Source organism: Sparus aurata, chromosome 4 (genome assembly GCF_900880675.1).
Source record: "Sparus aurata chromosome 4, fSpaAur1.1, whole genome shotgun sequence".
In the NCBI taxonomy this organism is placed as follows: domain Eukaryota; kingdom Metazoa; phylum Chordata; class Actinopteri; order Spariformes; family Sparidae; genus Sparus; species Sparus aurata.
Genome location: NC_044190.1, coordinates 1870926 through 1888111, shown reverse-complemented (window position 1 = coordinate 1888111; position 17186 = coordinate 1870926). Strand labels below are relative to the sequence as shown.

General features: G+C 43.5%; 1 protein-coding gene across 3 annotated transcripts in view; it reads right to left on the bottom strand.

Moving 5' to 3' along the window:
- Window positions 1-17186, bottom strand: part of LOC115580269 (ubiquitin-associated protein 1-like) — a 144052-nt gene that overhangs the window by 115023 nt on the left and 11843 nt on the right. For 2 of the 3 annotated variants that reach the window (XM_030414452.1, XM_030414455.1), the window contains exons 3-5: window positions 9510-9627; window positions 7508-8101; window positions 5914-6096 (exon numbers count right to left, since the gene is read on the bottom strand). In XM_030414452.1, coding sequence (XP_030270312.1) covers window positions 5914-6096; window positions 7508-8101; window positions 9510-9627 — 895 coding nt within the window. The remainder of the gene's footprint in view (window positions 1-5913; window positions 6097-7507; window positions 8102-9509; window positions 9628-17186) is intronic. The other variant, XM_030414454.1, reaches the window with a different exon arrangement.

Sequence of the window (17186 nt, the reverse complement as noted above, 5' to 3'; positions counted from 1 at the left end):
TGGGCAGTCTGAGAGTCACATAATGTCAGTATACTGTATATACCCCTGTTCTGGCAGGCCCCAGAGTCAACACCAGTGCAACACCACTAAGCAGGGGCTACCACCAAGCAAGTGACACCATGAAGACCAAGGAGCACTCCAAACAGGTTAGAGAAAAGGTTGTGGAGAATGACAGATCAGGGTAGGGTTACAAAAAAATATCCCAAACTCTGAACATCCCACGTAGCACCCTTAAATCATTATTAGAAAATGGGAAAAGTGCCACAAAAAAACTTGCCAAAAAAGGGCCGTCCAAGGGCGTAACATTGGTTTGAAAAGTGGGGGGGACACAGAAAGTGGGGGTCTGATTTGAATACCATTTTATACATTTGTACATGCTTCTAATCATTTTCCCAGCTACTCAAAAGCAACACATTATGATGAACATGGCTATCATGCTTAGTTTTAAATTCTGTCAGTAAAGATACATGAGTACCCAACAAACCTACTGAACATCACATGCTGTGGGATATAAGCTGAAAAATAGGACTATAGCACATTATTTGTGGAACTATCAACAGATAATGTTTCATTTGTAACTTCAATCACAACATATAAAAGATTTATCAAAATATGACATATATACAGTTTATATTAACTATTAATTATATTAACTCTACTGTCTGCCTGCACCTCTCTGCCTGTGACGCAGGTCTCTCCTCACCTTGCATCATATATGAAAACAGAGGGTAGCTTTGTTCAATGTTACTGATTAGAAAACATTTATATTTTTCACTTTGAAATTGATTAATAGTTCATTCATAGCATCACTGACAGTATGTGACAGTTAAGTATGAGTTTTGGATTAAACTGTGTTCACTTCTTATCACGTTAACTTCTTACCCTCATTATTGATAAACATCAATCACCTAATCCTTTATACAGAGCCTATAACCCACCTGCAACTAAGTGCTTCTTCCTGCCTCATCCTCCCTGTCTTTCTCAGGCTCCTCATCTGGTTTCTGATATGAAAGCAGCAACATGAAACTTTAATTTATCAATGCTGATATGGGAATAGGGTGGAAAATTAACCACTGGCCACAGCGGTGGGTAGATTCCCAAATTCTACCAATTTTTTCAAAGTGGCAATGACCCAAAAGTTAGGCAGGCTAATAGCTAGCTCACATCAAGGTAACGGTTAACTAGGCAGGACGTTATTCTGACTCAGCGACTATAGCCTTTCCATCAACCAACTCACGTCTCCTTTCTTCCTTTCAAAGAAAAGCATCAAATTTTGCTGTTGTTGACGACATTTCATTTTTTTCGGAAAGGGGGGGGGGGGGGGGATGTGTCCCCCCTGTCCCTAGTGGATGTTAGGCCTACGGGGCCGTCCACCAAAACTCACGGACCGGGTAAGGGGCCAAAGATGACCCTGAAGCAGCTGGGCAGCTCTACTGCAGAGATCAGAGTATCTGTCCATAGGACCACTTTAAGCTGTACACTCCACAGAGCTGGGCTTTATGGAAGAGTGTCCAGAAAAAAAGCCATTGCTGTGAAAAAATAAGGCAGCATGTTTGGAGTTTCCCAGAAAGCATATTAGAGACTCCCCAAACACATGGAAGAAGGCACTCTGGTCAGATGACACCTTTAACCTTTTGGCCATCAAGGACAGTGCAATGTCTGAAGCAAACTGAACACCTCTCATCACGCTGAGAACACAACTCCCACAGTAAAGCATGGTGGTGGTGGAAGCATCATGCTGTGGGAATGTTTTTCATCGGCAGGAACTGGGAAACTGGTGAGAATTAAAGGAAAGATGGATGGCGCTAAATACAGAGAAATTTTTGAGGGAAACCTGGTTGAGAGGTTTACCTTTCACCAGGACAATAAACCTAAGCACACTGCTAAAGCAACACTCCAGTGGTTTAAGGAGAAAAAGTCCTGGAATGGCCCAGTCAAAGTCCGGACCTCAATCCAATTGAGAATCTGTGGTATAATTTAAAGATTTCTGTAAGAGGAACCCATCCAACTTAAAGGAGCTGAAGCAGCAATGACTCTTGCGCCCGACACAAATCTAAAATGGGTTGGTCTGAAGTAGCTACATTAGTCATAGGTGTGGTTTGGGTGTAACGTGCAATAAACCAATCAGAGCGTCATCTCACATTCCCTTTAAAAGCAGGCGCACTTGTTCCATGGCGGATTGCTATTATAATGGCGCATTTGCCAGGCACACGCCAGGAGCGGTTCACAGCCGAGGAGACCGACGTCCTCGTCAGGGCTGTAAAAATCCGAGAAGTGGCCTTGTATGGGGATGGGAGAAATCCATCCAAATTAGCTTTGGTTAAATGGGCGTAGGAGGAAATTGCCACAATTGTTTCTACGGCTGGCATCCCCACGACATCGCACCGGGCCACGGGAGCAGTGCGCACGGGCCGAGGAGTGCACAACGGCCAGCTGATGAGGGAGCAGCGCAAACACCAAGGTGCAGAGGATCCAGACCCACTACACGCAGTGGCAGCATTGTCAGACCGGACCGCACTGTCCGCGATGTGGCAAGGTATTAATACCCGTCTTGACGGGATGGCGATGTTGCTGCGGCCTCTCAGGCGCATCGCCTCAAGTCTCCAAACGCACCACCTGCTCCTGTTGTGCCCCTTCCTCCTCCTCCCCAACTCCATCTCCGTCCACCCGCTCCACTAGGAGCACATCACGCATTGCCACTCCTGCACCCTCACAGCTACGGCGGGCGCGTCGCATATCAGAGGGAAAAAGAATTTGTTCTTCTGTTTAAATCTTTTCAACTTTTTTCGTATGGTTTGCAAAATCGAGAACTTCCTCCTTGTAGATGAGAGAAGCACAGTGTATGCAGGTTGAGCACACAACACATTATGGCCAAGCATGCGCCCTTAAAATAACATCTGAATAAGCGCCACTGACTTTAGACTAGGTTTTTCCTGGTCTGTGGCGCAATTGTTTTCTGAAACAGCAAAATAGCACCAGTGAACGTTTGCGCCAGAACACGCCTCCTCTTTTCGCTGAACCGCCCCGGAGCGCAAAGTCATTCCCTAATTTAAGGACGTGCGTCTGCGGAGGCAAAATTCCAATGTGCGCCGAATGCAAAATAGGAATTACAATAGCGCCAGTGTACAAAGTCAATTGCACTGAGTGCAAGATAGAGCCGTAGACTTCCTGCAGACTCAGGGTGCAACGGTGTCAGCTCGAACCATACGCCGTCAACTGAATGAGATGAAGTGCTATTCAGGAGACCTAGGAAAACCCCACTTCTGACAGAGATGGTTAAAAAAGCCAGACTGCAGTTTGCAAGAACATATTTGAGTAAGCCTCAATCCCTCTGGTAGAATGTTTTGTGGACAGATGAGACTAAGGTTGAGCTTTTTAGCAAAGCATGTCATTCTACAGTTTACAGACAACGGAATTAGGCCTACAAAGAAAAGAACACGGTGCCTACAGTAAAATATGGTGGAGATTCATAGATGTTTTGGAGTTGTTTTGCTGTCTCTGGCACTGGGTGCACTGATTGTGTCATGGGTGTTCCAGCAGGACAGTGACCCAAAACATACCTCACAAAGCACCCAGAAATTGCTGAAGACAAAGTGTTGGAGAATTTTGAAGTGGCCAGCAATGAGTCTGTATCTAAATCCCATAGAAAACCTATAGAAAGATCTCAAAATTGCTGTTGCGAGAAGGCACCCTTCAAATCTGAGAGACCTGGAGCAGTTTGCAAAAGAAGAGTGGCCCAAAATTCCAGTTGAGAGGGGTAGGAAACTTGTGATGGCTATAGGAAGCGATTGTCTTCAGTTATTTTCTCCAAAGGGTGGTACCAAATATTAAGTTGAGGGTGCCAATAATTTTGTCCGACCCAATTTTTGAGTTTTGTGTAAATTATGTTAAATTTGGCTTTTTTTCTTCTGCTTGTTTGTGTTGTCCCAATGCACTTAAAGGAAATAAACATGTGTATACCAAAACATTTGTAATTGCAACACTTTTCTGGGAGAAATGGTGCATTTTCTGGAAAAGTTCCAGGGGTGCCAATATGTAGGAGCCGATATTGTGTTAAGGATAGTTAAGATTTTTATTGTAGGTTATGGTGTTTACACTTGTGTCTGATGCCAATATTGCCTTTTCGGCCTAGTTTCCAATTGTTCTATAGCACCTTAACTAGGCACTGCACATGCACACTGCAACTGACTGGAGGGCAGTTCAGAGGTCAGAACGTGGATTAGCAGCAGTGCTAGGTGCAGAGAAAAAAGGTTTTTTGACCATTAAACTAAGTTATGTTACTGTTAGAATATTGTTGTCATCTGTGGACCTTGTGTAACCTATATCTTCATGTGTGAGGACTCTAAGAGAAGCTTGGATGTATATGGATGGAGATATTATACCTGGATGCACAACAACTTGAAATAAAACAACAAAACGATGATCTGCCTCTGCCATGACTTTTGGCTGAAGAATAAAAAATGGTAACATATACGAGTCAAGCCAATTGAACTTTGCCGCCTACTGCTAAAAACTGAGTGGCTTTGGAAGTACGTTTAATGTTTGCCACTACACAATACTTTCGTCCATGACTGTAGATAAAGATATCGATGTATAGATATATAGATATAGACATATAGATATCTATGTCTTTTCAGATATAGATATATATCTATAAATTAGGTTTATTGGCAAAATGTACAAACTAGCAGCTGTTTGCTCTTTGCAATTAAGAAAATCAAACAAAAAACAATTTAATAGCTCAACACAACCATCATTATAAGTGGTTTCTCCAAATTCAACACAAAATGCCACTTTTAATGACTACTGCAGTCTCAAAATTACTCAACCCTTCATGACAAGCATCTTTAGTACTTAACAGGGCACGCTTTTGCTGTTATGACCTGCTGCAAACATGATGCATAGCCAGACACCAGCTTCTGGCAGCGTTCCTGAGGAATCTTAGCCCATTCCTCATGGGCAAAGGCCTTCAGCTCACTAATATTCTTGGCTTTGCATGCTGCAACCGCCTTTTTCAAATCCAACCAGATATTTTCAATGGGGTTCAAGTCAGGTGACTGTGATGGCCACTCCAGTATGTTCCAGAACTTCTTTTGAAACCAAGCCTTGGTGGACTTTGAGGTGTGCTTGGGATCATTCTCCTGTTGGAAGGTCCAATGACGCCAAAGATTCAGCTTCCTCAAAGATGTACTTGGAAGTACATATGTATATATACAATGTGAGAGAAATTCTCAAATGTTCCTTCTTATTTTGATACATTGTTCTTACATGTGAAACTTAACACTATGGATATATCATTTATTTATGTAAAGTGAAATCCTATTGTTTGTGTGCTTCCAACATGAGTTCTGTCTTGTGATAGCTATGTAGTTGTATGAATGGATGTATTCATGTATTAAATATGGTATAATGTGCTGTGAAATTAACATAAAGGAACTTAGGTAATGAGTTCATTAAGGGGTCGGTGAAGCCTCTTCTGTGTATAAGTGTTTTGAGCTTGGGTTGACGTAAGACACACAACAATGGTTGAAGTACATAAAAAGTTTATGTGTATCACGAGATTGAGGTGGAGATGATTGGAATAGTGTTTTAAGAGAGATATTATATACTCTTGTAGCTGTTACAGTGGAATGTATTGTTTCTTATTATTACAAAAGCTGAGGAAAGACTGCCTTTCCTGAGTCAACATCTATGTGTTTCTGGTGTGTGGCTCTTGCTTGCAACTTCTACAAAAGAAATGTTGTGTTGAACTTGGTGTTTGACCAACTCTCATCTGCACTCGACAAGCGACTGATTTTCAGTCGCCACGACAACAGTATTTACAGTATATGCAGTGTATGTGTGTGTGTGTGTGTACCAGGGTGAATGTGAAAAGAAATGTCCAGATTAATACTTGTTTCTTATATGGCTTACCTGATCCAGGGTTTTCTGACCTGTCTTCTGCAGGGCAATAATAGCAGTATGAAGGGGGTAACCGCGCGCAGTGATAGCCCCCAGAAGCTCTCTCTCCTCTTGGCTCAGAGCTGATAGTAAGTCTGCTGATGAGTCCAAACCAGAAGAGTTGAGACTTCTAAAGAAGTCTGGGCTTTCAGACTTCTAGGGAACAAAAGACTGTAATGAGTGTCTGTTTACATAGTCAGAAAGGCAAGCTCTACTGGGTCTGATTGAATCTAATTTTAAGGTTATTTTGCAATGCTTTCAGCAGGTTTGATCCAGGATGCAGCTCTGCTGAGAAAGACTTTTTCAGAAGACTTACACTTGCTGATTCTGATTTACTATTTATAACCTGACTGAATTCAGGGAGTGCTTACACTATTTTTAATGTGCAGGTCCCTGTAAACATTTTGGAAATCTGATCTCAGAAAAAGAAGAGCACTGACATGACTAGGATTGATTTCCATTTCTAGCTACCACATGGTTTATATTCATACAAAGAATTAAAAGACATTTCAATATTGCCTTATTGCCTACTTCAATATATAGAAAAACTAATTATGCGATGTCAGGCATTCACAATATATGTGATACCAGAGTTAGCCCACCTGTTCCTGGCTTATGTGTGGTGATTTATAGTAGGGCTCAGGAATAGGTAATTCCCTGAGCTTTAGACTGTCCCCTGAGTCTATTCCTGCAGACCAGAGACGGCTATCTATACTCCAGATTATTAGTTATTATTAGTTTTTCCTCTTACTTATCAGGCAGCACCAAACCAAAGTTTTTTCCAGTTACTGGTGACGTACAGTAATACATATACTTTCTTGTTAAAATAAGGAACGCACAATTCTATTATTATTTTTAGCTTTACAGTATCACTAAAGTGAAGTTATGAGACATCAGTAGGAAGAGCAACACTTGCCTTTTATGAAGATGAACGTCAAGAGTGCGTGCACAACATTAAGAAAATCATTTTTTGAAATTTCTGAATCAATTTTGAATCACAGGAGAAAAACAAAAACAGGCTGTGCTCCATCTCTGGGTTTGTATTTTCATTGAAATACAGCTTGAAAACATACAAACTATGAGTGAGATGCTAGATTTGAGTGCTCATTTCTAGGTTAGGTTCAACCAGGGGTGGATAAAATCAGGGGCCTTTAAAGGAGTCATGCTTTAAACAGGGGCATAGGGTCTGGGGGACCTCCCCAAGTAAAATTAGACATTTATTTCCCTCATTGTGGTAGTTGTTTATTCATGTACAAATAACCACAAAACAGCATCTCACAGTAAATCAACATGGTGTGGAATTTTCCTTGAAAGACGGACATTAAACTCAATATTTAATCATCTATTGATTATCATTTCAGAATTCCATCGATTGAGTGCTCTGAAGTGAAGAGAGGCACTGAGTTAGATTTCAGCTGGGGCCTCTGCCCCCTGTGGCTCTGCCCCTGGATCCACCCATGGGTTATTTTCTTCAACATGACTAACTTTAATTTAAAATGATTGCTGTGAATTAAAACTTAGCTCACACTACTGCATGTTCCGCTATATTAAAACGTCCAACTCTTACCGCATGTGTTGTGATGTTGTTGATGCTGGGGAGCATGTCGACTGTATTGGCTCTAGTGTTGGCAGCTCTGGTGTCAGGGGTCCTGTGTGAGGATGGGTTTTTGGATAGACTGTCTGTGTTAGGATCATGTTGTTTGGAAGTGTCCAGCACTGAGACAGAGCACTGTCGTAGGTTCTTCCTGCGCTGGTGTGGTAGGCTGCTAAGGCAGGTTGGAGGGTTCAGAAGGTCTGGGACGAAGGCTCTCTGTGCTTTCCTCTGACCAGGCTGACATGTAGCAACAGGATACCCACCACCTGAGCTGGCTTTGACTGACAAACATGTCTTAGCACTGTCCCCTTCATCCTCACAATCGGAGACCATAAACTTGGTGCATAGGACTGCGGGGTTGAGGCTCTTGGAGCACTGCTGAGGATTTGGCTCCCAAAAGTCTGAGCAGTGGCGGCTGGCCAAATGGCTCTGCTGTGAGCTGCTGAACACCATCCAGTATGGTGGACAAGATGGTCCTAATGTAGATGATGACAGCTGAGGCTGATCCTGAATGGTGTAGCGACTCTGCAGCCCAGTTAGCACCCAGTTCTCCAGTCTGAACTCATACTGCCACATGGACGAACAAATTGTTAGTGTTCTACCCAGCAAACTACGTAGCTTTGTCTTTTATCTAGTTTTATGTTATTTTTTCAACACTCTTAGCTAAATTAGCATGACAACTTCTTTCCAGGAATTCCGTTGATCAAGTGATTGTCTGAAATGAAATATCTTAACACATGTTGCGTGATTTACTATAACACTTCACTTAGCTGTTCCCTTGACTTTTCATCTCAGCCCACCTCCAGCTTTAAATGTACAAATACTCAAGACTGGCACATGATGACATATCCAACAGCTAGCAGATTGCGATTTTTTTTTTTTTCAGCTTGCGTTTCTCGGTCTTGCTAGTCTAGTCTGGTTTAGTGTGTTAGCATTGATTGAATGATAGCTGGTATTAAAGAGGAGACATTAGCAGAGACTGGAGAGGGACCTCAGCACCAACAGCACTAAAGATATCTGGCGGCGATTCAAAATGTCATAAGCTACAAAAGCAGGAGCTTCTTGTGTGTGGACAGGTTGCCCTATGAGCTGGGCGCTTTTTATGCTAGCTTTGATCTCCTCATCAAAGACTCTGCTGTAAAGTCTACTCTGCCTCCTGACAGCTGGCCACTGTCACCATACCGAATGAGAAAAATCCTGCTCAGAGTGAATATAAATAAGGCTGCTGATCCACATCCTATACCTATTTATGTACTAAAAGCTAGCTGATGTCATTACTGACATTTTTAACATCTCACCCTCACAGGAGGCTGTACCCTCAAGACAGCCATCATCATCCCCATACTTAAAAAGTCTGCTGTGTCTAATCTTAGTAACTACTGCCCTGTGGCTCTCACCCCCATCTTGGGAGCCAAATTCTGTTCAACTTTCACAAAGGGGCAATAGACAGCACCCCAATTGGAAACATCACAAACTGGCATGGTCCGTGCATGGCACAGGACAGGAAGGCTCTACTGCTGGTGATTTAACCCGCCTAGAGCATCACTGGTGCAATGTATAGACGCAGTGGTGTCAAACTGATCCAGTAAAGGGCCGTGTGGCTGCAGGTTTTCATTCCAACCAAGCAAGAACACACCTGATCCAAATCAGGTGTGTTCTTGCTTGGTTGGAATGAAAAACACCTGATTTGGATCAGGTGTGTTCTTGCTTGGTTGGAATGAAAACCTGCAGCCACACGGCCCTTTACTGGATCAGTTTGACACCACTGATATAGAGCATCAGTGACCTCTCAGAAGTGAGATGTTGGCACAGAGACAAAAGATACTAAAAGAAAACACCCTGATTTTATGGTATCATAAAAACTTGGTCAATTGTCTTGTCAGTGGTGCTGCTTGGTTTGATGGTGCACTCATTATAGTCAAGCAATGTTATTTGTATGTTAGGGTCTCTGCCTGTAAAGTGTGTTTGTACTCACTTCTGTCTCCCGCAGTATGGTGAGATAATCAGGGACAATGACTTTGATGTCTTCTTTGACTTCTTGTGAGAGACTCATCTTCATCTTCAAAGGGACACCATCCATACTGCTGAGTTTACTTAGACATACACACACAAACACACACACAACACACAAAGGGAGACAGAGAGAGAGAGAGAGAGAGAGAGAGAGAGAGAGAGAGAGAGAGAGAGAGAGAATCAGAAAGTATTATCTATTGTCAAAACCATTCACCAACAATGTAATTACTGAATCACATCCATAAGTGCCTGCGAACTGCACACACTTAAGAATCCAAAATTCCGAAATGACCATGTTACTGTACACTTCTCATAATTGTCATGCTGTACACTTCTCATAATCGCTCATCATTTGCCATAGACCAAGACCTGATTAAAAAAAAGATCATTCAGCTATAGCAGAGGTTTCCAAACAGTTAGCCATGCCTCCACATGGGGGCGTGGACATAGACACAGGAGCCCCAGTTTTCATCAGAAATTGCACACTTACTTCTGAGGAATATCTGAACACAGAGACATGACACACATACACTATATTGCCAAAAGTATTGCTCACCTGCCTTGACTCGCATAAGAACTTAAGTGACATATCATTCTTAATCCATAGGGTTTAATCTAACATCATCTAACGTCCACCCTTTGCAGCTATAACAGCTTCAACTCTTCTGGTCAGGCTTTCTACAAGGTTTAGGAGTGTGGTTATGGGAATTTTTAACCATTCTCCCAGAAGCAAATTTGTGAGGTCACACACTGATGTTGGATGGGAAGGCCTGGCTCTCAGTCTCCGCTCTAATTCACCCCAACATCTCTTGGTATGCTGAAGCATTCAGAGTTCCTTTCACTGGAACTAAGGGGCCAAGCCCAGCTCCTGAAAAACAACCCCACACTATAATTATATTATTATAAATTATAATCATATTATTATATAATCCTTTTAGATAACATGAGATTAGCCCCTCTATAACTAGCCTGAGGATCATCAGATCTTACTATGAAAGTATGAAAGACGTCTTTACATTCATGGGTAGTATGCAAAGAGGAACTGTGAATAACTATACTTAGAATACTCCTGATTCACAGTATAGTTTCATTGTGCACAGGATAATCTGACTGCCAGCTTTGTCGTTAATTCAACATTGAATTGAATCCAGAAAAGTTACTATATGGTTTGTTTGTTTTAAACAGGAGTCAACGTTTCAGTGTTGCAAAAATGCAATTGAATTATTGCATAAGGGTAAAGTTTTTAATGCTGAAATACTAACATTTAATCAAGGTTGTCTTAACTTTCCTGACAAAACATGTTAAGAAGTGTGCACTCAGTAGAGATTTCGGCCAGGGCCATCTGGTGAAAAACTGAAGGAGTTGTTTACCACTTGTGGCCCCTTTCAGCTGTTTAAGAGTAGTGAGTGGTCAGGGGTCAATGACTGTATCAAATAGCACAGTCAATAAAAATACCCTATCAGGGTTACAGGGGCCCGGGGTATTCAACCTTAAGATTGACATAAATAAATACGCAATTACATTCAACATGTGCCTGTAATGTTTATTAATTTTTAAATCTCATACTGCTATAATAAGGCAGCCGTCAGTTCTACATGCCGCATAAAGTGCCCTTATTTTTAACTGAGCACCTGCCTCCCAAAATGTCTGTGCACGCCACTGCGTCCGGGTGTGTTCTGGTCATCGGCCACCACGACAAGGTTGCTGCTGTCCTGGCTCGGCTCTGGGTGGAGTGAGAAGCGCCATACTGTCTGGGCCACTGCATGTGGCAGCAGCTTCAGGCCCAGTGTGAAGGCATCATGCCAATATCATTGCCCAAGCCACAAAATCAAGTCTGAGTCAAGCCAAGTTTGGCTCACCTGTCTCTTTTGATTTCAATTATTTTCCTTTACTAAATTAAACATTAAGGATTGGGTTTGTTGTTGATTTAATTCAGGTTATATTCAGTTTAGTACTTGGTTGCTAATAGTTTGGATTATTGTTAGTTGTATTAAGATGACGTCGGGTTAAAATATTTATTTATTTTTTATTTTTTGGATTATTTATTCGCCTAAGTTGGTTTATATGGTGTTTCTCTGTTAATGTTCTTTAACTACTTAGTTGTAGATTGAATTTGTTGTTTCTTTTCTTGTGATATATAAATTGTTTCTCTTTGGTTATGATATTTCCTTTCGTGTTTCTTTGGTATTAATTTGATTAATTCTGTATTTGGTTCTCTTTCTTTCTTTTAAACTGTAGATGCTCCAGATGTCCCCACACTGTGCCTTGTGTTAATTTTGTGTTCCTTCTTCTTTTACAACAGGTGCTGAGGCCCAAGCAAGCGGCAACCCTCCCCTGGTGGTGGTGTTTGACACAGTTTTGTGGGTTGTAGTGCACTGGTGGTTTATAGTTGGATTTTGTCCCTTTTTGAGTTTCCTTCCACCGTCGTAAGCCCCAGCCCTGGTTGGGTTTCCTTTTTGTTTGTTTTGCCAGTGTGTTGGCTCCATCTGAGCATCTCCCCCTCTGGCCAGCCAACTCTGCAACCCTTAGTTATTTTAAAGTGATTTTAAGCAATTTGTTAATAAAGTATATTCCTTTTGAAACCACGTCTTCTGGCCCTCCTGTGAGTTTCAAACCTGTGTTGGCCTTGTATGGCTAATTCCTGGGTTAAAATCCCAGGTGGCATTGTTGACAACACATACTACGCATACACACACAAACACACACTCACACCCTCTCCCGCCACACTAGTTTCCCTGTTTTGAGCCAGTGGATGCATGAACCCCAAAATATAACAGAGATTTTTCAGATTCCAGATGTACTTTTTGGAGAGCACTTAACATTGAAAGTGCAGCTCGACAAAAGGTGCCATATGTGGGATATACTGAACTGGATGTTCAATTCGCTAAAGATAAATGTGGCACAGACCAATGCTTTCCCATCCTAGCTTTAGTAAGCCCAGACCAGTCATACCATGGCAAGCATTCTCTTCTTGCTGGTACAAAAGTCCAACGCCCAACGATTCAAGATTGCATAATGGATTGCCATCGTAACCGAATCTGATGTCTGTCCACCCACCTACTGCCGTCGTACTCCTGCAACGGCTAACAGCGGATTGACCTCCTGAATAACTGACGATCAGTTGCTGCCAGTTAACCACCTTCTAGAGACTCCCGTCTTCATCCAGCTTGCCATCAAGGGATATTCACCTGGATAGCCTGTTGCCGCTGCTTTTCCGGGAACCCTCAATCAACTCATCAAACTGTTAGCCAGCTGCCCCTCTCAAGAGGCTGGTAGCGGACGCCAAACTGCCAACTGCTAGCTTAGCAGCTAACAAGACAGCTACAGTGTTCCCTGCCACAACCGGACTCCTGGCACCAGGTTCTCTCGTTCCACCAAGAGCGACTGGTCTCCTGGTCCTGCCTCCTCCTGTCGTACTGCCGATGAGGATTGTTGTTACCCCATGTCCACTAGGGCTGAACGATATATCGTTATCGTATCTAAATCTAGATATGAACATTCAAGATATTCATATCGAAAAAGCAACGATATAAACGATATAGCTTACCCCGCTCGCCCTGCACGTACAGCTCTGGCAGTCACAACAAACATCCTTTATACGATTGCCCTTGAATGCACCGCTAAGGCCAGCCAACCACAAAGCTTATTTCATGCTTGCTGTGGATCGACAGCTGAAGCCAACCAATGACAAACATACGTGGGCGGGAGTGAGGGAGACGTAGACTGAGACACACACACACACAACTTGGTGACTTTCGAGCTAGTTTAGCGACTTTTCAGACCCTCAAAGCATCTTTATTTCTAAAAAGCGACTAGCAACAAATTTAGCGACTTATTCAGATCATCAGGGGAAATATTGTAATATTGTAATTCTCCCGCTGCTCAGAGTCATCATTCTGCGGCTCCCCTGCAGCAGCACCGGCTCTCTGTCCTCTCACACGGCTGCAGGCGGCAGGCGTGTGTGTGGGGGGCTGGCTGGGGCAGCAGGAGCGGACGCTGCGGCCGCTCGCTCTGTGGATTTGAGCCCGGATAGCTGCCGTCTACTCTGTTTTGATCCGTTAATTCTCTGACTTCTTAGTCTTTCTAAATTCCACTGGTACTTTACCAGCAATAACCTGAGGCTGCTGAGTCTCGATCTTAACTCTCAGTCTTTCTCCCTCCAGATTAGGATGTCATTGTTCATCTTGTAAAAATGCACATAGTTCGTTTGATCTTCTCCCTCCCTTTACTGTTGTTGCTTCAAATATATTTGTCTCTGTAGTGAGTTTGTAATTATTTGGTAAAGATTTCTCTATCAACCATTTGTATATGGCTTAAAATAATCTCTTTATTTTTCTGAAAAATGCTTGGTTTTCACTGAACCCATAGTCATATCGTATCGTATCGATATCGAGATATCTGGCATGAATATCAAGATATGAAATTTTGTCCATATCGTTCAGCCCTAGTGTCCACGGCTAACGGCGACAAGACGGACAAGACGGACACCCTTCGCGATTGGCATGATGTTGCATTACTAAGCCACCCAACTGAGGAAATTCAACAATTGCACCACTCCAACGTGCATCTCAATTATCAAACATCTTGGACTACTTCCCCGACCCCGATACATTCACAGGAGCTCCCGTTGAAAGTTTGTTTACTCCAAGTTCGGCCATTCAATCCCATCCCTCTGGTCAGCTGCGTGCACTGTCGCATCCCAATCACGTCATCAGTATGCTGTTGCTCCTCTTGGAGTCACAGAATGGGGCAGAAAACGCTGAGTGGATCTTAGGATGCTTCAGCCAATCCAGAAACTTACTATTCGTCCTAATGTCAAAATTGAACTGTTTAATGCACGATCTCTAACAAACAAATCTTGTCTCATACACGACCACATCCTGGACAGACATCTGGTTTTAATGTGCCTCACAGAAACCTGGCACAAACCAGATGTGTTTTCTGTTTTAAATGAGACCTGTCCTCCTGGCTACCACTACCTCCAGAAAGCCCGCAGCACAGGCCGTGGCCGTGGACTGTCTGTCATCTACCGTGATGAGCTGGATCTGTCCCCGCTGCCTCTATCTGAACTGTCCTCTTTTGAATGCCTTGCATTTAATTGTAAGCCTCCGTTCCTCATGACTGTATTTCTCATCCACCGTCCACCCAAACCGAACCCAGCTTTCATTCCGGAGATGTACAACCTCCTCTCATCATTCTATACTACATCTGCCAATACAATTATACTGGGAGACATGAACATCCACTTGAATACCCCATCCTGCTGTTTTGCTGCTGAATTTCTTCAATTTTTGGACTGTTTCAATCTCACTCAAGATGTTGATGTACCCACTCACACCAGGGGGCACACTCTCGATCTGGTCATCAAGGACTCTACCACTATCAGCAATCTACAGGTGTATGACCTGGGCGTGTCTGACCACAAGGTCATCTCCATGGAGTTACCATTTCCATCCCCCAATATTAAGAAAAATCACCAACTCTGCTTTAGGAACCTGAAAAACATCAACCAAGAAAATCTGACTGTGGACCTCCAGTGCCTTCTTTCTGCTCAGCTCTCATCAGCCAGTGATTCTGTGGATTTCTATAATAAAACCCTGGGTAACATCCTGGATCTCCATGCACCTGTTAGGACCAGAACAGTCAGCTTCTCCAGTTCAACACCCTGGTTCACTAAAGAACTGCGGAAAATGAAGACAGCTGGGCGTGCTTTGGAGCGGCGTTTCAAAGCCTCGGAACTCACTGTGCATAAACAAGCCTATCGGGAACATCAAAGGGCCTACTCAAAATCCCTCAAAGAAGCACAATCAAAATTTTACTCCAACATAATTAAAGAGAATACTGGAAACTCTAAGCAGCTATTCTCCACCATTAATCATCTCCTCAAGCCACAAACAGTCCCACACATAGAAACTACAGAAGAATGCTGCAACAATTTCATGGCCTTTTTCAGCTCCAAAATTGACTCCATCCATGCCATCCTATCTGGCTGTCTCTCCACTCTACCTATCCTGACTGTCGACCCACAGTCTGTGATCTCCAAGCCTCTCCACTGCTTCCCTGAAGTCTCACAGCAAGAGGTTGAGGACATCATCAGGAGGATGAAACCCTCTACTTGTGCCCTCGACCCCTTTCCTACAGTCCTGGTGAAAACAAACATCTCTATCATTAGTCCTTTGATCACCACAGTGATAAACTACTCCATCCAAGCTGGCCATGTTCCACCTGCCCTAAAAACTGCCATAATCAGACCAATCCTTAAAAAACCCTCCTTGGACCCTGAAATCCTTGCCAACTACAGGCGCATTTCCAACCTTCCATTTCTCTCCAAGGTACTAGAAAAAGCTGTTTCTGCCCGCCTACAGGATCACCTGAAACAAAACAACCTTTTCGAAAGGTTTCAGTCTGGTTTCCGCTCCGCCCATAGCACTGAAACAGCTCTGATGAGGGTCACAAACAACTTGCTATTGACGGCTGATGCTGGCTCGCCCTCTCTCCTCATCCTCCTTGACTTGTCTGCAGCATTCGACACTATCGACCACTGTATACTTCTCAACCGGCTACATCACACCATCGGACTCACTGACACCGCTCTCGACAGGTTCCACTCGTATCTCACCGACAGGACAGAGTACGTCTCCATTGGAGGTGCAAGATCAGGGACACACACTGTCACCTGTGGGTCAAGGGTCAGTCCTTGGCCCCACCCTCTTCACACTCTACATGCTCCCCCTTGGCCAGATCATCAGTCGCTTTGGAGTCTCATTTCAGTGTTATGCAGATGACACACAACTGTACATTAAAATGGACTCAAGCCCCTCTGCAACTTTGCTTCCACCATCACCACTTTCTACTATCACCACCTGTCTGGAGGAGATAAAGGCGTGGATGAAGCACAACTTTCTGCAGTTAAACAGCTCCAAAGCAGAAGTCATACTTGTTGGCACCCCTCACCAGATCCAGTCATCCTCCATAACCAGCATCACGTTTTCCGGGCAGGTCATTCCCCTCTCCACATCCGTCACTAACCTTGGTGTCATATTTGACCCTCACCTCACCTTTGAGGCTCACATCAAACATCTCTGCAAAAACTCCTTCCATCACCTCAGAAATATTGCCAAACTCCGACCCTGACTCTCCTTTCCCGACACCGAAAAGCTCATCCATGCCTTTGTCTCCTCCAGGCTGGATTACTGCAATGCACTACTGATTGGAACCCCCAGCAAGAGCATCTAAAGGCTACAGTATGTGCAAAACAGTGCTGCTAGGATCCTGATGTGAGTGCAAAAGTATGAACACATCACACCCATCCTCCATTCACTTCATTGGCTTCCCATCTCCGCCAGGATTGATTACAAGGTCTCCCTCCTCACTCACCAGTGCGTCCATGGCAACGCCCCCTCCTATCTTAAAGAACTGCTCACCCCACAAACCTCATCTCGACCCCTGCGCTCGACCAACTCTCACCGTCTCCACCCCCCCAGGACTAAGTTCCGCACCTTAGGGGACCGAGCATTCTGTTCTGCCAACCCTTGTCTATGGAACAGCCTCCCTGAATACATGAGGGCACCACAGACTGTTGAATGTTTTAAAAAAGGACTTAAACTTTCCTTTTTAGCAGAGCCTATGACCACTAAGT